The following is a 25000-nucleotide window of genomic DNA, read 5'->3' as shown; positions in this document are numbered from 1 at the left end:
TGACGCGGAAGGATATCAGGTCACTGCCGGTGTACATACAACCCAGCGGATGTCAGCACCAGATCGGATGTAGGCCATCGGATGTCATCGGATGTCAGCGGATGTCAGCGGATAACCCAGCGGATGTCAGCACCAAAACGCCGTCACGCCGGTGCGAGTCGACGTTTGCCGCCGCGGATTGCTGCCGCACTCGCCCTTGCCATCGACCACTAGTGGGCGACCGGGTTACCAGCTCAAACTACAAACGGCGCCGAGGCATCGAAGGGCCGCCGCGAAGCCCTTCGCGAATCCGCCGGCGAATGTGAAACATCGCAGGAACTCGACAATGCTAATAGAAATATCAAGAGCCTGCAGCGGCATTATTACCCGTAACTAAATGCCGAAGCAAATCAGCCCCGACTGAAAACGGCGACAACTTCAAAGCGTGACAACACAAGGCGCCGGAGCCGGCCGGGTTGTCGGGCGGAACGTGGCCTGTCGCCGGATCCGGAGCGCCTCCGGCTCCCCCAGCGGGACCACGCCCTCCTTCCGGTCAGGGCGACGCCGCTGACTCGCGCCGGACAGTGCGGCAGCAGTACGCCCCGCGCCGCGCCGAGCTCTTCCCCTCCACCTGCGATGTCTCGCGCGCCCGACAGACCCACTCTTGCGGCCGTATGCGGGGCACCCCGAGTAGCTGCCCGGCTTCACGACCGCCAATTAGCTACCGGCTGCCCGCCAGTCGCGCTCGCAGCTGAGGCTTTGCCGCCGCTGATTGGTCGGCGCACAACATCGACCACTTGAATGACAATTCGCTCCCACCGTTGGTTTATACCTCGAATCTAGCTGCGAATTGTTTAGCTCGATCAAAGCCACGGTGAGCGCGCAATCCTAGCACGAGGCATTTTGGTTGCCGTTATTACTACCCACGTCCCATCCTGGCATATTAACATCTGTCCTCTCAATACACCCTCCACACGCACATATATATATATATATATATATATATATATATATATATATATATATATATATATATGTGCGTGTGTGTGTGTGTGTGTGTGTGTGTGTGTGTGTGTGTGTGTGTGTGTTGCGTGCGTGCGTGCGTGCGTGCGTGCGTGCGTGCGTGCGTGCGTGCGTGCGTGCGTGCGTGCGTGCGTGCGTGCGTGCGTGCGTGCGTGCGTGCGTGCGTGCGTGCGTGCGTGCGTGCGTGCGTGCGTGCGTGCGTGCGTGCGTGCGTGCGTGCGTGTGTGTGTGTGTGTGTGTGTGTGTGTGTGTGTGTGTGTGTGGTGTGTGTGTGTGTGTGTGTGTGTGTGTGTCCATGACGTAGTATCACATGTCACACCTGACGTCCCAGAGCAACACGAGCGCGGACGCGATCATTCTCTGGGCAATTTAGTAAGCAATTACAGGTTGCATCCCACTGGAGTTCGATGAAGTGAGGCAACTTTGTCGAGTTCAGATCTGGGAAGTCGGCACGTCGCACTGACCACCGCCTTCAGCCGTCTTCACGAAGGATTCATGCATGAATATGTTGATACCTTCAAGAAGTGATCCGGATTCGCGCATCAGTCTATAAGATCTGGGCGGGTTCAAGCACGTGCCGAACCAAAGAAACGTCAGTCCCTTCTTGATGGATGTATCTTATTCCCACTATGCTGTTGGTGACACACCGACGTATGAACAGCCGAAAGCACGACTTTCTGAGACACTATAAGATGTCTCACAATATTTCCGGTGAGCAGCGCCTGGCGAAAGCGGGCGGCTGCTCGGCTTCGGTGCCTGGCTTCGGTGCGTCAGTTTCGGCCGGACCCACAGAGCGGCGTAAACAGCCAATGCACCTGACACGCTCTTTAACTCAATAACTAACTGATTGGGCCCACAGAGCGCCGGGGCGACCAGCATCACGCCGGTCACGCGCCCCCTCCCCCCCCCCCCCACCGGGACACAACTGACCTTGCGGGAGCCGCCCGTCACCTTGCCCTTGGCCTTGGCCTTCTTGGAGCCGGCGTCCTCGTCATCTCGCTCGCGCTGCTCCTGGGCGTCCAGCTGGGGAGGGGCAGAGGGCGAGGGGGGTCAGAGACCGCGGCCGAGCTAGCCGAGCCCGCCCGGCCAGCTGGGGAGGGACGGGGGGCGAGAGGGTCAGAGACGGCGGCCGAGCCAACCGAGCCCGCCCGGCCAGCTGGGCAAGGACGGATTGAGAGCGGGTCGAGAGACGGTGGCCGGGCCAACCGAGCCCGCCCGGCCAGATGCCGACAGGGTCAGAGACGGCGGCCGGGCCAACCGAGCCCGCCCGGCCAGCTCTCGGAAGTCGGCTGGCCGGGCGGGCTTCCGGCGCTCGCTCGGCGCGTGGCGCCCGCCGCGAGCGCCGGGGAGTCCCAGCCAATTCCGCGTGAGGAGAGTGGTCGGCCGAGACGACAAATCTCCCCGCCTGCCGGTGACTTTGCGGCATTCACACAGGATGCAGTACGGGATCACCGCCGGCCCACAGGAAAACCGACAGTCACTGGAAAGTCACTGGAGTCCGGCGTCGCATTACCAATCCCGTGCCAGGAATAGGATCCTAGAAGACAATGTGGTGTGAAAAAGGGACCGAAAACGTGGAAATTTGCATCAAGTTACCAATGACAACCATGATATGTTGGCGATGTTGGCAAAACCACTACCACAAATCGGATGAAACAAGCCAGAACACCTTAGTGCCGCGTCATCAAGCAAGGGAGGGGTCAGCCACGACATGTAGCGACAGCACGACCATACGGCAAAGCAACCACGGCTTAGAATGGGGTATCATCTCAACTTGGGTCGGTGGGCGTCAGCTTATGCTGCGTGTGAGCCTCAGTGACCGGGGCACCGGCCGGCACGTGCACCGACGCATACAGCACGCGACGCGACCGGCATCAGCGGGCGTTACAGGGGGGGGGGGGGGGGGGGGGGGGCAGCACCAAGGGCTGCTGGGCGCCGCGCAGGGGCAGCGGCGACGTCTGACCAGCGCCGGCCCTGCGACGGCACCGGCCGGCACACAGCTCCCTCTTACGACGAGTGGTGAGCGTCAGTCCGACAAGCTGAAGGGAGAGGCGGCGGCCTGCGCCACAGGCACCCGCAGAAGCACGCGCTTGGGTGCGCGGGCGTCACACCCACCTCGGCCATCAGGTGATCCAGGTCCTCGCGCCACAGGTCGGCTGGCTGCTTCGCCTTCAGCGTTTTGAGCTCCTGCAGCTTCTCGTCGCGTTTCTTCAGCAGCTCGTCCTTCTTCTCCTTGGTCAGCATCCACATGTTCATGCCGAGCAGGTAGTCGTAGTCGGGGCCGCCGGCCGTGGCCGCAGCCGCTTCCTCGTCCTGCGAGTCCTGCGAGTCCTGTCCGACACGGAGACGGCGCTGAGTCAGCTGCACCGCACCGGCAGTACAGACCAGTGCCCGCCCGTACGCTATCGCGGTCAGGTACACCGGACGGACGGTGCGGAGACGGTACTCGCATCACCAAATGTGTAGACGGTGCCCAATGGTCTATCAAATGGAGCGACCACAGAAACCAGTGTCGAATCACTCATAGCGACGGGTTCAAAGGGGACCGCTCTGCTCCGCTTAAATTACTTCAGAAACCTGTCCGTTATCAGCGGTGGTGTAAAACTTGGCGACAGTTCGACAGGCCGGTCCGCCTTAGCTATCAGTTCCCGAGCTGATTCTGCACGAGTCCTGTACGCCGTGATGAGTTGCTAAAACGGGGGTCCTGAAACCACGCGATAACCCGCGGCGGGGGATCCCGCGGCGGGGGATCCCGCCCACCCGGTCCGAGCAGCGACACCAACGGGCGGCGGCGACGAGCGTGACGCGCAGGCGGACACGCGCTTGCGCCCGCGCACGCGACACGGCTTGCGCGCTGCAGCGCTGGGCCTTTGCGGCAGTGCGCCGGGCCTCTGCGGCGCTGCACCGGGCTTCCGCACCGCTGCGCCAGGCCTCCGCGACGCTGCGCCGGCTCTCTGCGGCGCTGCGCCGGGCTTGCGCGCTGCAGCGCCGGTCCTCTGCGATGCTACCGGGGCCTTTGCACCTCTACGCCAGGTCTCTGCTGCGCTGCGCCGTGCCTTCGCGCCGCAGTGCCGAGGCCTCTGCGGCGCTACCCTGGGCCTCTACGGCGCAGCGGCCGGGCCGCTCCGCCGCCAGTGGACGGGCAGGGACCGTGCCCGGGACAGGCAGTCGACGGATAGCCGCCACGGGACCTCTCACGCGCACCGCCAGCGGGGCTGGCGGGAGCCCAATACCGGCGGCCGACGGGCTTTTTCCCGCCCTGTTCCCGTCGCCTCAGGAAAGGCGCTCGTAGCTGGATTTTAGTTGCGTGTCGGGCTGTACGTTTGCGCGCGAGCGCAGCCTGTGCCCCGCGCCCGAGGGAGCACAGCACGCTCAGCTGAGCCGCTGACGGCGCCTGTGAGTGAGGAAGTCAGGCGCACACTGGTGAGAGTAAGTGAGAGAGTGGAGGAGAAGAGCAAGACAATGAGTGGAGCGTGAAGATGGGATTGTTGCAACCCATGCCAGTGTTAAGGCTAAGGTTAGAGCACCACGCCTCTTTGATATTCACTATGCTTAAGAGAGCTAAACTGAACATTAGCGTTATCACACGACATGGACGGTAAGTGATATGTTATACCCAGCCCATTACAGAAATGGAGAGTGTAAAGCAAAGCGCACAAGATTTAAAAGACAACAGCCAACGGCCAAACCGCACCCAACGCCTGTCCAAACCATGCAAAAAATGTTTTAATTCCAGCGCTTGATCTATCTGAGAGACACAGAGACCACATCACATCTGCTTCAGGCCAGTCCAGACCCAACTCCGACGCTTGGCGCCTTGAGCGTGTGAGCGAGATCGCGGCAGTGGTGTCCCAGAGGCGGTGCCGTTCGAGCGGCCGCCGCCGCCGTACCCACCGTGGGCTCCTCGTCCAGCTGCTGCTGCTGCGCCAACTTCCACGCCTTCACCGGGTCCGAGTCATAGCCGCGCTTCGCCAGCTCGGCGATCATGTCCTTCTTCTTCTTGTTCTCGATCGTCAGCTTGCCGTCGCACTTCTCGAGGATGAACCTGCGGAGTAGGAGGAGGAAGTCAGGACGGCCCAAACACCGGATCAGCTCCCAATCTCCCTGCAGAGCTGCGTTCGGAAGCCTTTGTTCGAACCGGGCCGCTTACAATTCGTCGTGTATTCAAATAACAGCACGCTGCAGCGCCTTAAGTCAAGCGAGTTAAGAAATACGCTCCAGCTTCCCAGGAACTGCACAGACGTCTTAGAAAGGCAAGGCCCCGAAGGGAGCTTTTCGTGGCACGTGCCGCTATGACATGGCCACTCAGACCGATTCACTTATCTCCTGGATGGTTTCAAAGTTTGCGTCTGCCTTTACCGTCGCATTGGGGGCACGCGTCGCCACTCCCGGCTGTGTGGCCAGCATGACAAGACGCCTCCAGCAGCATTCAGGTGCCACGCCATTTTCGTGCCGTGCCACGGCTCAACTTGGAGATTTACTAAACAAGCCAACATTCGCAACGGCCTCGCAGGAAATGGTACTCAACTCACGGCCTACATAGACATGGTTGCGGAAACTGCTGATATTAGCGCCGGCTGCTGGACACCGAGCTATTTTTGCACATCTCAGGCAAGAATCAATGAAAAGTAAAGTCAAGTTAGTCAAGTCAAGTTGGTCGGTCAAGAAACAATATGCGTCTGTGTGCGTGACATGAATGGGCAATCTCATCCCGTGACACTGGTTTACTTTTTCTTTTGAGGTGTCATTGCGTACAAAATCATATACTGTTCATCATTTGTGCCTCAACATGCACGGTATGTTCGAACTTGTGTAACCCGCTACTAGATGGCATACTGCTTACATCACAATTCTAACATGACAAAAAAGCACAAACTTCGAAGCCGTTATTCGTTTTGAAGCAATACAATCATTCATTGTTTTCGATCAGAGATTTTCCTGTCCACAGACCTGCGCGGCTTACAGTACGTCCACACAAACTGGCTGGTCTCGCGCTGTCTGGGGCTGATGTGGGCTGAAAGAATCAACTGTTTTCCTCTTAACCGGTAACAAAAGTAAAGCGGCGCATAAGCAGCAGCAGCTGAGCCGGTTCTTTACACGAGCCCTTGTTGAAATAACAACGCTAGGAGATGACAAGTACAGCCTCTTAAATCTAGTCCAAACCAATTTAAAATTCATCGCACAAGGCATCAGTGAAAATAACCTGGGCTGCACATGGGGCCGTGGAGAATTGGTTGCACCACTGTTTCAAATATATGGTTAGTCTTAGCACGCGAGACTTGGTTGGTTCCTTTGCACACGATAATTCAGGTACTGAAAATTTCACATTTTAATGAAGCATACCCCGGTGGGATAAAACTCGCCGCCCAAATGGAAAGTCGGGCAGGCAAAATAGAGCACATAAGCATCTACATGTACTTTGGTTTGTGATTAAATAATGTTTATTTCGGACCACTTCTACCACCATTGCGCGCTTAATGCGTGAGATACGGCATTAGAAACGCGCGAGACATGACGTACAATTTCCTAGTTCTCTTGCCTGAGCCGTGAGAAAAAAATCTGACGTCAAGCAGCTGACGATAATGCCGGGGGTCCTAACTCAGCTCACATTGCCAGCGTGGCCTCCTAGCATTTTAGCCGCTGAGGTATCACCTGGCATACCACAGTCGTCTCCGTGAAAAATTCCAACAAACATATAATTCTGCCTAACGTATAGCGCAGCAGAACCTTGGATTCCATTTCCGGAAGGAAGAGGAGATCGGTTCTCTGGTTGCGGCTGCGTCACCTCCGGCGGCTGTTCAATTCATCCGTTCCCTTTTCAGAAGTTTCACTCAGTAAACTCCCCACTCTGAAGTCAGCGGCGTGTACACAGCAGGGCGCGGGAACATGCCCAGCTGAAATTCCAAAGCGATGAGAAACGCCCATAGGTTCCCAACAGAACGCCGAAGGCCATGGCGGCGGAGGGCCTGTTGGAAATAAGGCTTTTGAATGGGTCCAACGAAGACGACAGATTCCATCGCACCGGAGGGAATTGAACCACTCCGACACCGCTCCTCGGTGGGGGTGGGGGGGGGGGACACAACCTCGCCATCTGGTGGCCATCTTTTCGGCTTGTGCAAGGGCGGGGTAACTTCCCACACAACCTACTGGTCGGGGAAACCTTGGACCTATCGCCCATGTTCGTGCCTGGCTGTGATTGTTCATGCTCCTTGAGTCTGGTTGAGGCCTGTTTGAACAAAATGCGATTCCAAACGCCGTTCAGAATACGTGCTGTTCAAAGTCTGCCTTAAATGAGAATGCATAGAGGTAGTTTCTCAGCTCTGGCCCGGCACTGCCCACTGCGTTGCACGACAACGTTTTTCGGGTGTGTTCGAGGGGCCCTGTGAAAGTGTGAAGTCTTCGATGGTCCCCCTTCCCCCCCCCCCCCCACCTAACCAGAAGTGTAACCCCGACAACTGTTATTAGCAAACTTGAATGAACGCGACAGGCGTGGCAGACTTAGACCATGAAGCGGATCATGAAGTTGGGTGTCGTACAATTGCGGAGCTGCCATCCTGTTAACCTCGAGGCTCCGCTATCTCAGGTCAGACACCACACCAGCAAGTCACAGGTCTCCTCCGGATCAAACTCCACCTCGGGTAACAGTAAAATGTCGCCATCCAGCGAGCGGTAATCGGTCTCGAGTCACCACATCCTAGCGTACAGACTGCAGCGAGTGACCCAGTGCCTGAAATTTGGGTGTTCCTTGGTGTTTTGGTGCCAAGACATTTCATTCTCCACAAAGATACACTTGCAACAATATAAAAAATTGTCCTCTGTGTAGAACGTGAGATGGAAATAAGCCATCCCGCAACTTCGACAGCGTCGCGTGTCATACCCACCACGACTTAACGAGGCACGCTACTCGCTGGTCACGGCCGAATCTTTTTATCATGTCGCACAGCCTTTCCCTTCCCGCCCTCACTGCCCAGGTCCGACCCTCCTCACCAGCACACGTTTAACCTACCCACATATCGTCCACCAACGACACCAACGCGCTCAGACGCCCGATTCCCAGTGGCGCACTCAAAACAACCGCCTCTCGTGGTTGGGCGGATAGCCAAGGAGAACGGAGAGCACAGAGAATATGTCGTGAACGTGGTGATTCAATGCTTCTAGAACGCATGCTGACAATAGAAACACACATTATATATGTATATATACATATATGAGTTTATACATGCACTATATATATATATATATATATATATATATATATATATATAGCATTAACTAAAAATACATTAGGTACAGAATAAGTGTTCGTGCTTTGTTACGTTACTTTCATTGAATTTCCACTCAAAGCAATAAAAATGCAGATTGCGTATAAGGCATAACGGTGACGTCAAACACCGTCCTAAACACTGACTTAGGCACGCGGAATCTAGGGCTCCAAAGCCTCTGACTCTTGGGGAGGATTTAGTTAGCATTGGAGAGAAGGTATGCTCTCCATCAAAAATCAGAGCTGAATGCAGGATGAAGACGCAAAAAAGGGGCATTAGACAACAGCCGTTTTCCTTTCCATCTACGAGCCTCGCCACCAACTTATGGTATGAGTGTAAAGCTAAGACAGGGTTTGTCGTTCTCCGTTGGGCTTTTGGTTTGGCACTGAAATAATTATTCGCGTTTTATAAATTCACCTTTCTTTTCATCTGGGTTTTCCTAATGAACAATTTCTGTAAAATTATTAAGGTCTTAGAAAGACAACGGCAAAACCGATCAACAACACACAGCAGCTCTGTCGTTGAGAAGAATGCTACTTTGTGGCGCCTTTTCTGTAGCATTCTGAGTGCCCGACGTTTTCTAGAAGAGCCGCGCGGGAGCCGCGTCGGGCAGTGACAGTGGAACTGATTGAGAACAAAAAGACAATACATAAATTCAGCTCAGCGTCATACAGTGAGGTAAGTAATGTATCAGACTCAACGTCGGCGAGTAGATATAGCGGATGCTCGCTATGTAGGGTTGGCTTGCTTTATGAGAAGGAAATAATCCCTACGCCTCTGCTGCATTGACCTCCGAGCCCCGACCACGCATCAGTCTGACGTCCCAGATGGTGTAGTTTTGCACATGAGACTGGGGAAGGGGTGAGTAGAGAAAACTTTCAAGCCCAAATAAATGGTGCAACCATGCTTTCTTCCCGACTTTGACAAAATTTCTGCTCAACTTTCGTCTAGGGGCTAGAATCTCACCCAACTGAATAGGAAACATCCCTGTTCCCATATCATATGTACGTATATATTTATATAATATAATGTATTTACATGTAATACAATATATACTCATATAATCTATTTTTATAAGATATCATGGATATAGCATATGTGTGCATGTCAGAAACCTTAGTGGTTATCACATCGCTCCAGCACGTGCCCCTCAGGCAAGAAAGATGGTACTTTGGCTGGTACTTAGCCACACTAAATACTATATGCCAGATGTTCCTTTCTATATCATAGAGGCTTGCATCGCATTTCTATCATAAGATTGTCGTAATGTGCTCTGAGAAATTATGCAACAGGTGCACCACATTTTAAGTATTGGTTTCTTTCAACCTTAATTGAGACTTACGCCTTTAGAAATATAACTGTCAATATGAACAACTTTCTATACGCACCATTGTTTCAGAAAGTACAGTAGGTGGGAGCATACGCTTCACAAGAAAATACTTTTTAAGAAACCAGAAAATTTCATAATTACAAGTAGCAAATCTGTAATGGCCTTTGGTAATCACTGAGACCATCTGGTGTATGGCGTTTACTGTCAACTACTGCTTAACAATGTCTTTTACTACCAGTTGTATTCAAAGCGCAAATTCATATGGGCTATTTTGTTTTCAGAAGTCGTCCTTTTAAAATTTATATTTCCTCTCCCCGAGACCCAAAAGCAAATTTCAGACACTGGAGTGCTCACAAACTTTTATCTAGCGAATCACAAATGACAGCTGGAGGGACCCGAGCCCCCACCATGCAGCCCAATCTCTCCAACTTAACTAGACATCCACCCCCAAGAACCCCCCCCCCCCCCCTCGCCTCCCCTCCATCTCCCGTCTATCCCACCTTCGCACACTCCGGGCAGGCGGCAGACCCCTCGCTCCCACTTCGCCACTGATTTCGTTTACTACACCACCCAATCTAAGCTGGCCGAAAACTCGAACAAACAACGCCCGACGCACAGGCGGACGACAGCACGGGCGGCATGGACGCCGGCACCTGGCGCGGCTCCGCCGCATCCTTAACGACGCACCTGCCGCGGATCCGACGGCGCCGCGACCCGTCACGTGTCGCTCGTCAAGCTATTAGCCCGGCGCCGCGGCCTAAGCCGGCCTAGTGCAGACGACGCGCGCCAGCCGGCCGGCCCTGGCGGCGCCTCGCGGCACTAGGCCGCGGCCGTGACTGCGGCTGTGCTCCGGCTGGCGGGCGCTGAAGCTGGCGCGGCCGCAGCCGGCTCCCGCACGGCCCGAAACGACCGGCGGCGGGCGCGTGGCAGAGACGAGCGCGCGCGCCGGCGACGCCGCTCGGCGTGGCGGCCCCAGCGCCCGCCCGGCGCCGGCCGTGTCAGCCGGCGACCTTCAGACGACGGGGAGTGCGCTTCTTCCAAAGCAAAACGATCCGGATAAAAAATCGTAATTTTTCAGAAATTTGAATAAAAAACGGCCGATTTACAAATGATCCCTGCAAGTTGTCTCGAAGAGAACAGCGAGATGTGGCATTCCACAGCCTCGTCTGTGTCCACACCAAAAGAGACAAGGCACAGCCCTGCACAGGTTTAGATGCACACGGCCGACAAACGGCGGTGACGGGGTCGCCGCCGCCGCCGCCGCCGATGGCCGGCGCATGCTCACCTCGCTTGGTTAGACAGCCGGGACGACTCGGCGCCCAGCAGGCCCTCCAGGTGCGCCTTCCGTTTGCCGTAGTACTCCAGCCGCAGCGTGTAGAACTCGCGCAGGATCTGGTCCACCGACTCGTACCTGGCGGCGGTGGCGGCGGTCAGCGATGGCCGCCCGGCTCGGAGCGGGCCGACTCGGGTGGGCGGGACGCAGGCCGGGGCCGGGGCCGGGGCCGGGCACAGGGCGGCACGGCCGGGCGTCCGTGAACTGAGAATCGGCTGCAACGGGACTGGGGTGACAGTGCGGACCAGTGCAATCCCAAGCAGTCGGAAGGCGACGAGCAGGCCAATCCTGTCTGGATCTGCGTGCCATCTGACGGCACCTCGCCCTTGCACGGGACGCTCATCCCAACCGCGGACGGGAGTCTACAGTGCAAGGTCCGCCCCGCGAGCCTAGCTGCCGACCCCGTCCCTGGGACGGCCACAGGAACCCCCGCGGCCGACAAAGATCATCGCGGCCGGACAACCGCGGGACGACCGGGCCGCGCCCCGCCCGGCGGCCGACTCACTTTCTGAGCACGCCCATGTGGTCGAACAGCACCATGGACGTGGTGACGACGGACGTCTGCAGCTTGAACACGCTGTGCAGGCCCTTCTCCTCGGCCTCGATCAGCTTCTCCTCGGGCATCGAGACGATGAACTTGACGGTTGTGTCGGTGGTGTACTCCTTGAAGTCCCTGCGTGGCAGAGGTCGGCACGTCACTGCTCCGCCAGACCATCAGCTGAGCGGCGCGTGGGACGGGTACCGGCCTGGTATGACGGGGATCAGGCAATGTTTGTTAATGTGATCAAATCCATGGCGTAGCTCTGATCTTGCTCAAAGCTATTCGCGGCTGGTAAAACTGTATCAGAAACCAGCATTTCCTACCATGTCGCAAACCCCTTCACGCCCCGAACTCCAACTGTCTGGCCGGATTACGGAAGATGTTGAGTGCATTTGCGAGAAAAAGTATGCATAAAGTAAGTCGGTACTAATAGCCTTATTCTTCGCATAATAACCAAGGGAATGGAATGATGGATGCATCGATATTTGGCTACATGTCCTTATCGAAAGGAATGTCAGAATTCAATTCAAAATTGCATCAATTTTGAATTTACCAGGGTGATTTGTCAGGGCGTGACTGACCACACCCAGCGCGAAACTACTTCGCCTCGAAGTCCTTAACTGCGGCACGGTCTCTCCCGCCGGAGCCAGAAAGCCACACGACTCTACCCGAAGCGCCCTGGCGGAGCTTCTACCCGAACCTCCTCTGTGGCAGCACGGGCGGTGACGTCTAACCAGATCCACTGAACATACGCTCAACAAACGCCACTGTGAGCGTCGGGTGGGCCTCGACCTGCTCACCGGCCACCGGCAGCAGCTCTCGGGCGCCAGCCGAGCCGGTCTGCTCACCGGCCGGGCCGGTCTGTTCACTGGCCGGGGCGGTCTGCTCACCCGCCACCGGCAACAGCTCTCGGGCGCCAGCCGGGCCGGTCTGCTCACCCGCCTCGACTCATACCACCGCCGCTCGGCGCGTCCGATTCCACCTCTGCTGGTCGGCACCTTCTCCAGTCCCCTTATTCGGTGCGGTCGCATACAATTCAGATGCAACCGATTCGTTTTGAAACTAGGTCAACTGAATGCAGCAAAACAGCAATTATATCCCGCATGGCGCCATTCAATTTCGGCACTAGTGCATTCGAGATTGGTGGCAAGGTAAAACTAACAAGTGTCTAGCATAGTTGCATATTTCAACTATTTCAGCAGTTGCCCGGCTTCAGTAGGAATGCACGACTCGACTCGACTCGACCCGACGCCCTCGACACGACCCGACCCGACCCGACCCCGACCCGACCCGACCCGACCCGACCCGACCCGACCCGACGCTGGACGGGCGGCGTCCGCCGACGACAGGCCGCGGTCACCAGCGGACACGTGTTGTAATGGACGCCGCTCGAGGTTCACCGGCATCGCCATCATACCGAGCGGACGCCGCTGGACGGGCGGCGTCCGCTGACAGGCCGCGGTCACCAGCGACGGACTGTCGCCGTCACAAGGCCGACGGATGTGTCACAAGGAGACTACGGACGGGCCTGCTAATCCATAAGACCAGCCCCCCCCCCCCCCCCCCCCCCCCCCCCCACTTCCAAGAGGCAAATGGCTCCTCCCCCCCCCCCCCAAACGACCAAGCGTTAACATGAACGCGCGCGCGCGCGTGCCATCAGAGGCGGCGGCGCTACACTCCCCGCGTAATACGACCATTCGTCCACGCCACTTGACGCAATGACATTAGGACGGAGACACTCGATATTCGATGGGAGGCCGGTCGTACGGAAATGCACAAAACAGGCCTGTTTGCCCGCCGACAGGCGCGGCCAGCCGGACGCGGCGTGGCACAGGCGCCGCTCACTGGATGATTACGCAGCGCGTAGCATTCGTGTTGCCGCTTTAGCACGCGTAATGGCGGCGCTCGTTTCGTTTGATACGCAAAACACATGGTGATGTCCATCAGAAACCACTCAGTGTTATGGGCCCGGGGCTGGCGCGGCAGGTGTCAGATAATACGCCAGACGGCTGGAGCATTAGCCGGCGGAGCTGTGCTTGGATGACTGGCATTTGCGGCCCTGCGCGACCCAGACAGTTGCGGGCCAAGCGAGGCAGGTATAGATTGTCAACCGATGGCGATAAAAAGGACAGTGGCACAAATGTCCGTTGAAAACGTACGCGCGACTGGCTGTTGCTGTGAACCTAGCAACACCATAAAAAACAATGGGCATTGCCCTGACTCTGTCAATAACAGCAATAAGTCAAGTGAGCCCCGCAATATGTCAGCCCACCAATGGTCTCACCATCTATGCACAGCATGGACTCACAGGCTCACGAGACGTATTTGTTCATGTGAGCACGGGGGCTACCTTCGCCATTTGATGCCCACTCCAGCGTTGGCGAAGCTAACAGAGCTAACAGAGCTAACAGAGCTCATGACGAGCCGGCAGCCGAGACAGGATGCGCCGCGTCTCGCTCGGTCCCGACAAACGCCCCCTGCAGCTCGGACACACCGTGTTCCATGTATCGTGGGTGCCCCTCCCCGCCCCCTCAGCTTTTTTTCTGTCCATCGTCACTACCTGAAACATCCGTCGCATCTGTCAGCCGACGGCCCGGCAGAAGTTTAAATTACGGTCCGCGCCTGTTCTGTACTCGGCGCCTCGCTTCACGCCCAGCACGTGTCTTGACTGGTCCTCCGTTATGTCATGCAAATGGAGCCCTTTAATGGCACCGTTTCGTCTTCGTTTATCGTCGGAACGGACACAAAATGGCGAGATGTTCCCTGCCTGTAGCAGCACCCCGCAGTCTGCGGTCTGCAGAACCGGTAGCAGCCGCCTGTGTTGTACAAGAAGCCCCGCTATGCATTCAATGGCAATAAGGCAGATCACGTGCCCGTTCTCTGTCCCCCCCCCCCCCCCCCCCCGGCTTTCTGCAGGTCACGAGCAGCGGGGACACTATGGCGTGGACCTCACTAGATAATGGGGTTGCCCGTTCTCCGTCCCCCCGGCTTTCTGCAGGTCACGAGCAGCGGGGACCCTGTGGCGTGGTACTCACGAGATAATGGGGTTGCCCTTCTCTGGGTTGAGCAGCCCGCTGAGGAACTCCTTGTACGGCTGCGTCCAGGTCTTGACGGGCAGCTCGGTGATCTCCACCTGGGTGGGCGACAGCACGGAGATCTCGCCGTTCATCAGGTAGTGCTGCGGCCCCATCTCCAGCACTTCCCCGCGGAAGTTCTTGAACCACGGTTTCTGTCGGCGGAGGCGGTCGGTCAGGCGACCGGGCGGCGCAGGCAGAGCAGGGGCACGCGGACGCGTTCTGTGCCCGGAGATGGGGGCTGCGGCGGGACGCCGAATCGGGACGGGACCGCCGCGGGGGATCGCGCGAATCGTGAATAATCGCGCAACCCCAGCAAACCAAACATCGGACATTACATTGCTATCGTCCGGCTTGCTTTATGGCATAGAGAATCGTACGGTCACAAAACAACAGGAGCAAGGGATGGGCGCACACCGAGACGCAGACCCGCCCGAGATCCCTTTGAGGGTGCGAACACAGCAGAATACACACCACAGACGGGCACACAATGGAATAAAACCCGCACGCCGAGCCGCACTGAAACACGACCGCGGGCCGGCACGGTGATCACCGACGGTGGCTTAACTCAGAGGCAAAACACAGCCACCACCGCAATCCACGGAAAAGCGAGCGAACTGTTCCCCTGATAGATTCCCCGAAGCAAAGGAACATCATTTAGAGACATCAAACGCAGCACCGGCTCCTTGTTGACGTAAACCCACACCAAGGATGAAACATGGTGAAGCAAAACTGACATCAAGGAGGAGGAAAAATGTTTCTAGCTGCAAGCCCTGCTAATCCAATGCCGGCTGTCAATAGTTCGAGTCATTAGTCCGGGCTTGCACAGGGTCTAAGCGGCCGATGATGTAAGGCTCGTCCCGTGGGCTTGCACAATACTGCACCGGGTCATGGCCGCTGTTCAGCAACTACGTCATTCATCAACAAGGAAAACACTCCCCTGGTAGAAAGATCAGGTGTGGCAGAGCACGAAAACCTTGCGACGGGAATCAGAAACACAAAACAGGGCGGCGGCGGCGCCAGCCTGGGGTCGCCCGCCCGATCTGCTCTGTGGCGACAACCAGACCGCCGCCGCAGCGGCGGACGGCGGCGGACGGCGGGGCGGACGAGCCCACAGCGTGGCGGCAGCGGGCGGCAGTCGGGCTAGTCACCGGCCGTCCCGCTGACGCTCAGGAGGTGGATGGTCCACATGATGGCGCCGCTGCCGCTGGCGGGCCGACGCCGGTCACCGGCCGCTCTTCCGGGTGCGGCACAGTGCACCGTCCCAACACCGCCGCCCACTCGTTCGTCGCCCGCCGCTGACGTCGACATGCCGTCCGACGCCTAATCAGACAACGCAGAAGCAACTCTGATGAAACATTCCTGCCGCGGCTGCCACGCACGCCGACACACTTATTGGCGCACTTGGCGGCGGAGGCATTCGCCTGATTCTCGCGCGCATTCTCGCTGTAAATTCCCAGCCCTGCCGGCATCGTCCCGCTGGCAGTGACGACCATATCAACGTCGGACGTTCCCCTGACAACGCGGCGGGGAGCACTGGAGTCTTCTGACCTCGCGCGGAACCTCGGCCAAGGCGGGTGGCGACGGACTGGGGGGGGGGGGGGGGGGCACCCCGGGGGCGGCAGATTGACAACATATTGTTGCACTTCGCGCCACTTTGTCGAGCCGCCTTTGTGATTTCGCAGCTGCCGCTAGGCCCCGGAGCGTCGCCCGCCGCAGCCGCCTCGGCCTGGCGTCGGCGAGATGACCGCCTGGCCGCGGCGCGGCTGACAGCTGTGTGTCGTCACCAGTCACGTCACGCGGCGGCGCGACTGAAGTTATTAAGGCGGCGAGGTTCCGACGACAGCTGCAGCCGGTCCGCGCGTCACGACCAGCTACTGCGCGATGAGCAGCTCGTGAGCAGGCGCTGGGCCCGACTTGGCCTCCCAGCCAGCCCGGTCTTCATGTAAAATGGCAGGATGACAGCGAGTTCCGGGATGGTGACGCACTGGACATGCAATGGGTTCGTTCACATATATGTTTCGTCAGTCACCTTTGCAGACTGGCTATTTCCATACGTGGCTCATTAAACGCGGCAGTGCGCTTACCATAAGAGGGCACCAAGCGACGATCATCCGTTATGTCCACGACGACAACGACACAGAGCCCTCGCACCACCACGCATTTCTCACGAAGGGAGCACATGATCCTTTGTCCCCAGTGCGCCATCTTGCATGATTGGCTTCATAACTATTTTTTGCTGCCGTTTCGTCGGCGACGAGCAAAATTTGATTTGGAGTGCACGACGCCGAGCCAAGATATGCTGTTACCGGCATGCTTCGGTGGTCAAGTGGGCTAGTAACAACATAAACTGGCTTACTGCTTCTGCGGGACCAGTAATGAAGCCGACTGATATTGCCTGAAAATAATGTTTCCAATTCAGCTCATATATCTTCCAGTAATGAAGGCGTGTCCCCACCCGCCGTGCGCCACTTTAAGTGACCGTGCCCCAGCGTTCGCGGTCGGCGCGTGACAGCCCCACCGCAGTCGCCCTACAGACCGCGCAAAACAGCCGTCACACACGCGTCTGCAGCCGACCACCTCCGGCCCTCCCTGCCGTTCGGCGCGGCAGCACGACACCATCAACCTTCGCACGAGCCGGCACGGCAGACTCGGCGGCGGCGGCGCCCCTGGCACGCGCCGCCGCCGCCGCCGCCGCTCGCTCGCTCTCACCATGGGCTGCGGCTCGTCGCCTTCCAGCATGCGGCGCAGGTTGGACACGATCTCGCGCGGGTTGTAGTTGGGGATCTTGGTCATCCAGCCGGTGCCGATGCCGTCGGCGCCGTTGACCAGCACCATCGGGATCACCGGGATGTACCACTCGGGCTCGATGCGCATGTTGTCGTCGAGCTGCGCGCGCAGCAGCGGCGTGTCCAGCGTCGAGAACAGCGCCTTCGTCACCGGGCTGGCGGACAGACGGCAGCATGTCAGACGGAAGAGGACAGACGGCAGCATGTCAGACGGACGGCGGAGAGACGGCCGGATGCTAGACGGCCGGAAGGGAGACGGCCGGCGGAGGGACGGCCGTATGTTAGACGGACGGCGGGCAAACGGCGGCCGTATGTTAGACGGCCGGCCGAGAGACGATCGTATGTTAGACGGCTGGCGGGGAGACGGCCGTATGTTAGACGGCCGGGGGAGAGACGGCCGTATGTGAGACGGGTTAGACGGCTGGCGGGGAGACGCCCGTATGTGAGACGGCTGGCGAAGAGACGACCATATGTGAGACGAATGGCGGGAGGACGGCCCTATGTTAGACGGCCGGTGGAGAAACAGCCGTAAGTGAGACGGCCGGCCGAGAGACGATCGTATGTTAGACGGCTGGCGGGGAGACGGCCGTATGTTAGAGGGCCGGTGGAGAGACGACCGTATGTGAGACGGGTTAGACGGCTGGCGGGGAGACGCTCGCATGTGAGACGGCTGGCGAAGAGACTACCATATGTGAGACGAATGGCGGGGGACGGCCCTATGTTAGACGGCCGGTGGAGAGACAGCCGTATGTGAGACGGCTGGCGGGGAGACGCCCGTATGTGAGACGGCCGGTGGAGAGACGACCGTATGCGAGACGAATGGCGGGAAGACGGCCGTGTGTTAACGGCCGGCTGAGGGACAGATATCGCTTAAAGGGAGAGTTCTATATTTGTATGGTGTGTTTAACAGTGAAGGCCATCTTGAAGATCATTCGGTGCAGTCCACACCTCTACCCTCCATAAGACGTCAATGCCTCTAGTTTTTGAGCTACATGCCCGCGAAGATGTGCAGACTATTTTGTGCGAACATTCCAAGACCACCCAGGCATCCATGATACCATAATAAAGTCAATCAAATCCTGTCACTTCATTGGCCATGCGACGATGAAGGCTAACAAATCTTAATTGTCGAGTCGTTCATATCGGATCTGGCGATCATGAGCACAGTTTTCAGATAAAACGGCGGCCAATTGGCTCGCAATCAGTGTTGTGCGACGTACGACGACGCAATCAAACAGTGACGCATGGAGGAGCATATCTACTAACTAGAGGAACTGTGCCGTCTATGGCAGTCTTTTCCAGTTTAAAGTATATCAACAGTTATAAGGGAGGTTACTTCATGGCTGATGCTTGCTTCGATATCTCCAAATGTGGAGCATTCCCTTTAGAAGACCTCGGGACGGGGACTGTTAGAGCTGGGGACAGACGGAAGCTGGTTAGAGGTGGGGAGGGACGGGCACTCGCTGGATGGTTGGGGACAAACGGGAGTTCATCGGAGGGCTGGGCATGGACGGAAGCAGAGGGGGCTGGAGGGACACGGACCCGCTCAAGCGCCGGGAGACACATCGCCCTCATCAGACAGCCGGTGAAGAATAGCGGGTCTTTGTCCGCCGACTGATGGAACAGAGGACAGCCGACGGGCCGTCCGTGACAGAGCGACACGCCAGGTCGATGGGCCCCGAGAGGCACGCTCGGCCGGGGCCCTCCCCACCTCCAGCACTTGCGCCGGCCGCCGCAGCGGCGCTATCAGCCGGCGGCCCCGCCTATCGGCAACACCACCGGCCCGGCCGAGGCCTGGCCGCCAGTCCGCACACAAACTTGGCCTCACTCGATAGGCGAACAAACTTGGCCCAACCGGAAAGATACACAATGCATAAAGGCAGCCCGGGGCGACCTGCATTATGGAGGAGTTTCTCCGTAACAAACAATATATTTTCAGCGCGTCGCTGGGCCATTTAAGATAAATATGGCGCAACGAAAAATAGCCACACATCTCACCGATAGCTTCAGCCTCTGAACCGGCACGACAAAATAGTGCAGCGCTGAACTAATGAACTTTAAATTTCCACAGGCAAACAAGTTATCACCCGGTGACATTCACACCAGTGTTCAAATCGTCACCATAAACAACGCATTACGAAGGCGACTGCGAATGTTCGCGGACCCTTAAGGGCCGTTTTTCATGCTGCACTTTGATATTGCTTCCACTACATCATCATGCAAAACAATGCCACCGATATATTAGCAAAGGCGCCATCGCTGGCACCGCCTCGCGATTCGTCACAACGGGGCTGCGGGCGGCTGACAGGAAACACAAATACACGAAACATAATATGTTTTATCAAAAATAAAACACCGTAGAGTCCACACTTATTCGCCTCCCACGAGCACAGTCATATGTCAGACTTATTTTAACCTGCTATCAAGCATTTACCAAATGCATACATTTTACGTATACTTGTATTCTAAGTGTGATATCACGCGTCATTGCTTACTGAATCTGTCTACGTCGTTACGCTCAACCGCCACCAGTTTTGCCGCATCGTACTGACAGGCAATACATAGCGGAAGGCTCAGAAGGTAGCCACTAATAAGGTAAGGTGGTTAATGGCTTTGCGTCACACGAACAATTTCGTTAACGCTATTACGGGCGCCAGTAGGTCCGTTCACACGTAACAGACAGCTAACAGGATCTCCCGCAGGGTCTGCAGTGGCCAGCTGTTCCGGACAAGATGTGTGTGTGTGTCATTGGGGCTTTACGACGCACTCAGCTGCTGAGGCTATAAGGCGTCGCCTGCCTCTCACCCTGGCAGGAAGGGCGGGCACCGCGGGGAATCGAACCCCGCACCTCTGGTTTCCCAGACGCGCAGTGGTCAACGCAGACGCGTCAACCACTACACTACCGGCACTCCTTTCCGGACAAGATGTGTCACTCTCAGCCAGTCTGCCCGCCAAGCATCGGCAACAAGCGCCTAAACGCCGCACCTTTTAGTCGGCATTAGCTGACGGCTGCATGATTTGTTGGGATCCTGCGCAGCCGGCTGTTGTGGGCAACGGATTTCTGTGTTGAGCTCCTTTTAACCGGCGCCCCGCGGGCCAGCGCGCCGCAGCCGGCTCGCGAGGTGGGAATGGGCCCGCACCCTAACCTTGACCTTTAGCATCAAGAACTGGATTCACTGCACCAACTATATGCTAAACTGCTCTGCACGACTGAATGCATGCTCCGGGATGTGCGTTCACGCGGTTACTTTATTTACAGGTGTGAGCCTTGTAGCTCCAGCCAAGTATGTTGAACTGATCATCACCTCAGAAATCAATGCATCGCATTGTGCTCGCGAACTCGTTACTCCGGGGAGACAGTGGGAACTGAGCACAGGTTCAGCACGCCTCTTGTCCGCACATCATCGCTCACATGACCCATTTCACTCTCCGTCTTCCCCGCCCTGCTCCAGCTGGCTCTTGTTCCCATTAATGGAAGAAATTCTACCCCCCGCTTCTCACGTGTTCCCCGTTACGACCTTGACCAGGCATGCCAGACGTGCCGCGGCGGGCGCCTGGCTGGATTTGACCGGAAAACGGCCGAGCGGCGTCCGTCCGCCGCCCGCTCCCGAGCGAGTCGAGGCCGCAATAGAGCGACAATACACTACACGATGTACGCCACGGAGCCCCGGCTGGAGCGGCATCGATTCGCCGGGCGTCCGGTCGGACCCGGCGTCGCTGCCAGCCGACGGAGCGCGCCGCTCTGGGTGTCCTTCGGCCGGGTCGCGCCTCCTGATCGGTCGCTCCGGGCACGACCCCAGTCACCCGGCGGAAGTACAGTACGGTCCGACGAGCGCTGACGTCGGCCCGCCGCGGACGGCATCACACGGATGGTGACGATCGGGGACCCGGGGCGACCACGCGGCGTCCGGCCGCTCTCCGCAGGCTGCCACTCGACGGCAACGGATCCCCTCCCCCCCCCCCCCCTCCGGTCCCCGGAAAAAGAGCGGGGCTGCATGGTCAGGTCGAATGTCCTTTTCAAAAGCGAAGGTACCGCAACCTGACATCTAGAACCGGGTTAGGGTGTACAGTGGTCCATGGTACCTTGCCTGCAGGTGAGTTGAAAATGTTCAAAATGGCTGCCGAGCCAGATGTCTCAATAACGCTCAGCCATCAAAATACCCACAGGTCGTTTTTATCGGTACACATTCACGTTGCCTTTTACAACCCAAAATACGTGAAACTGAAGAGCCCGTCCAGGCTCTTCATAAACGCGTGAAATAGGAACGTCTTCAACAGACTGTATCTCCTGTTGTTTCTTGAATGTGTAATTCGCCCGCAACGAAAACCTCCCCTTAACACGCCGTATTCCCGTCATCAGTCTACCAGCGTCTCAACCAGTGTCATTTGCAAGTGCCACCGCTGGTGACTGTTGTACCGATGGCACCTCGCGAATTTCCCAGACGCCAGAGAATGGACCCATTTATCGCTTGTGCCGTCCAGCGTCCGTGCTGCGCCCGGGCCAGCCAGACCAGTCCGTCAGGAGTTGTGTACAGCCGCGCTCGGCGCACGCGGCGGGGAGACGGTCCATGCCGCGCACGCGACCACAGCCGGGCCGGGCCGGCGAGTCGGCGAGATCTACAGGGGCTCGCGCCGACCCACGCGGCAGTCGCGGCGCGACAACACGGCGATAAAGAAGCTTTCCTCGAAAATGGCGCGGCAGGCGGTCAGAGCAGGCCGTAACGGAAGCTGACCAGGCAGAAAACGCACCGACCACCGGGCGTGCATGAGAGCCCGCTGTCGGCCAACACGCGGGAACAGCGAGTCCAGGGCCCGTGCAGCTGTCTCCCCGATTCTCACACACGGAAGCAAGGACAGGATTCGGCGAACAACAGCCGACAGGCCATCACGCTGCAGTGCTCCGGCGGGTCACGTGAGCCCATCTAATGCCGTCGCACTGGTACGTGGCTGGTCGGCTGCGGGTCACGTGAGCTCATCTAGCGCGGTCGCACCGGTACGCGGTTGGTTGGCTGCGGGTCAGGCCACGGCCGCCGACCGGCAGGGAGAGGCAGCCGGGCCGCCTCGTGGCCTGCGCGGCGCCGAGGGCCTCATTCGGTGGTCAGTGGCGCAGTGGGGTCGCTGTTAAACGCTAGCTGATGGTAGCGTCAAGAACTCTTTAAAGCCCTCACAGTTTCTGTCTTTGCCAGCAAACTTTGTTGGCGATTGTGGCTGATGAAGTCGTATGCACGGTAATTATGTTTCATCTTCGGAAATTTTTCGCAACCAGACGCTTCGTTTGTTAGGCTTTTTAAGTGGATCTCCTAATTTCTGACTGCTGGTTAACAAGGGTCGTGTTATGGTTTCCCAATGTGCTATCATAATAGTCAATAAGCGTCGACTCTGTACCAACTTCTTGCCCTGAACTTGCCCTACCCCACTTCCAAAGACAGAAGAGCCCGGCGAAGCAGCCACGTCAGCCTGTGCATGAAGCCTGGAGGAAGGACAAGACGACACAGAAGGGACGTCAGGAGGTATCGCCGGCAACGTCTTCCATCTGGGCATGGTGAAGACGTAGCCAGGCGGCAGGGACTTCGCCCGAGCACAGTGAAGGGCACCGCATCGGCGGCAGTCCGTCTCACCTGAGCATGGTGAAGATGTATCGGGGGCTGGCCGCGTCCTTGCCGCCCTGCAGGCGCGTGCCAAACTGGCCGACGGGCAGCAGCAAGTTGATGTTGTTGCTGCCCACGAAGTTCTGCGCCATGTTGACGATAGTGGAGGAGAGCGCCGCCTCGCCGTGGTGGTAGGCCGACATCTCGGCCACCGAGCCCACCAGCTGCGCCACCTTGATCTCACGCTTGTCGTTGCGCTTCAGGCAGGTGAAGAGCACCTGTCGGGAGGTGGGGGGGGGGGGGGGGGGGGTCAGCGTCTGCGGACCTCTGTACGGCGCCTCGTCGCGGTCCAGACGCTGGCAGCCGCGGCCCGGTGAGAAACCGGACCTCTGTACGGCGCCCCATCGCGGTCCAGACGTTGGCAGCCGTCGCCCGGTGAGAAGCCGGACCTCTGTACGGCGCCCCATCGCGGTCCCCACAGACCGGCGACTCCGTGAGGAGCCGGGCGGCGCCGTACGGCCGCAAATGAACACGCCCGCCCCATGATCGAGCCATTAATTCTCCAGCCGCGCCCGGGTGGCACGCCATTCTTCTCCAGACGCGCGGCACGCGGCGGCGGGAACAACACGCAAGTCGACGACCGTCGCATCCGAGAGCGATCGAGCGAGTGGTCGGGGGCTTCCGAAAAACGGCCGAACGATCGCCTACGACGTGTCATGTGACCTAACTGCGGTCGGGAGCGGGACTGACTTCCGACATCTTGTACAGCCGCCTCAAAACACCGCTCATCAAATCTCGCGCGAGCACCGCCGACTGCCATTGAGACCCCCCCCCCCCCCCCGGTGGTGAGTCTCCGCCCGCAGAGGCGGCCGGCCGCCGGTCCCACGCGGCCGGTGCGCCGCCCAAGCCCGCCGGCACGCCCACCTTACGCTGGCCCGGCTTCAGGCCGTCCACCAGAGACGGGATGGAGCGCTCGTTATCCAGGTTGGAGAAGAGCACCAGCTCCTTGTTGACGAAGTCGGTGTAATTGACAGCGCGCGTCTCCTTCTCGTAGAGGTAGAGCTCGGGCAGCCCCAGCTCGCGGCGACGCTTGCACTCCTCCATCCAATTGGTCAGCCACTCCTTCCGCTGGTCCACGCACTTCTTGCTGAACGCCTGCGGACGGACGGGACTCGCTGTCAGGTGCAGGCAGCGCGAGACGTGGGCAATGTCCGGAACAATGGGTGGGGGGCGCAAGTAGTGCCGGGTGTCAGCAGCATCAGGTGTTTACACCATCTGGCGCGAAGATAGAGCGAGCGGGAGCATAGCGATGGAGGGAGGGAGGGGGAGGGAGGGAGGAGGGAGGGATAGAGGAGAGAGGGAGAGGGCGGAAAGGAGGGAGAGAAAAGGGAGCGAGCGAGAGAGATAGAGAGGTAGAGGTAGAAAGAGAGAACGAGAGAGCGAGAACGAGAGAGCGAGAACGAGAGAGCGAGAACGAGAGAGCGAGAACGAGAGAGCGAGAGAGAGAGCGAGAACGAGAGAGCGAGAGCGAGAGCGAGAACGAGAGAGCGAGAGAGAGAGCGAGAACGAGAGAGCGAGAGCGAGAGCGAGAGCGAGAGCGAGAGCGAGAGCGAGAGCGAGAGCGAGCGGAGAGCGAGAGCGACGAGAGAGCGAGAGAGCGAGAGAGCGACGAGAGCGAGCGAGAGCGAGAGAGCGAGAGAGCGAGAGAGCGAGGAGCGAGAGCGAGAGGAGAGAGCGAGAGAGCGAGAGAGCGAGAGAGCGAGAGAGCGAGAGAGAGAGCGAGAGAGCGAGAGGAGAGGAGAGAGCGAGGAGAGAGCGAGAGAGCGAGGAGAGAGAGAGAGAGAAGCGAGAGAGCGAGAGAGCGGAGAGCGAGAGAGCGAGGAGCGAGAGAGCGAGAACGAGAGCGAGAGCGAGAGAGAGAGAGAGAGAGGAGAGAGAGCGAGAGAGAGGAGGAGAGAGGAGAGAGAGAGGAGAGAGGAGAGAGAGAGGAGAGAGGAGAGAGAGAGAGGAGGAGGAGAGAGAGAGAGAGAGAGAGGAGAGAGAGAGAGAGAGAGAGAGAGAGAGAGAGAGAGAGAGAGAGA

The 25000-nt window shown here is 58.2% G+C and overlaps 1 protein-coding gene across 1 annotated transcript in view; it reads right to left on the bottom strand.

Annotated features, from left to right (window-relative positions):
- Positions 1 to 24074, bottom strand: part of LOC119102053 (DNA topoisomerase 2-alpha) — a gene marked incomplete at both ends in the record, with an annotated part of 27710 nt that extends 3636 nt beyond the window's left edge. The window contains 9 exon segments of the mRNA XM_037225428.1: positions 1933 to 2025; positions 3118 to 3333; positions 4897 to 5047; positions 10880 to 11005; positions 11433 to 11600; positions 14504 to 14697; positions 17255 to 17486; positions 22950 to 23197; positions 23844 to 24074. Of these exon segments, the coding sequence (XP_037081323.1) occupies positions 1933 to 2025; positions 3118 to 3333; positions 4897 to 5047; positions 10880 to 11005; positions 11433 to 11600; positions 14504 to 14697; positions 17255 to 17486; positions 22950 to 23197; positions 23844 to 24074 (1659 nt within the window).
- Positions 24075 to 25000: the final 926 nt, after the last annotated feature.

The sequence above is a fragment of the Pollicipes pollicipes genome, unplaced genomic scaffold (assembly GCF_011947565.3).
Source record: "Pollicipes pollicipes isolate AB1234 unplaced genomic scaffold, Ppol_2.1 Scaffold_5435;HRSCAF=6427_pilon_pilon_pilon, whole genome shotgun sequence".
Lineage (NCBI taxonomy): Eukaryota > Metazoa > Arthropoda > Thecostraca > Pollicipedomorpha > Pollicipedidae > Pollicipes > Pollicipes pollicipes.
This window is presented reverse-complemented; position numbering and strand designations above follow the sequence as displayed.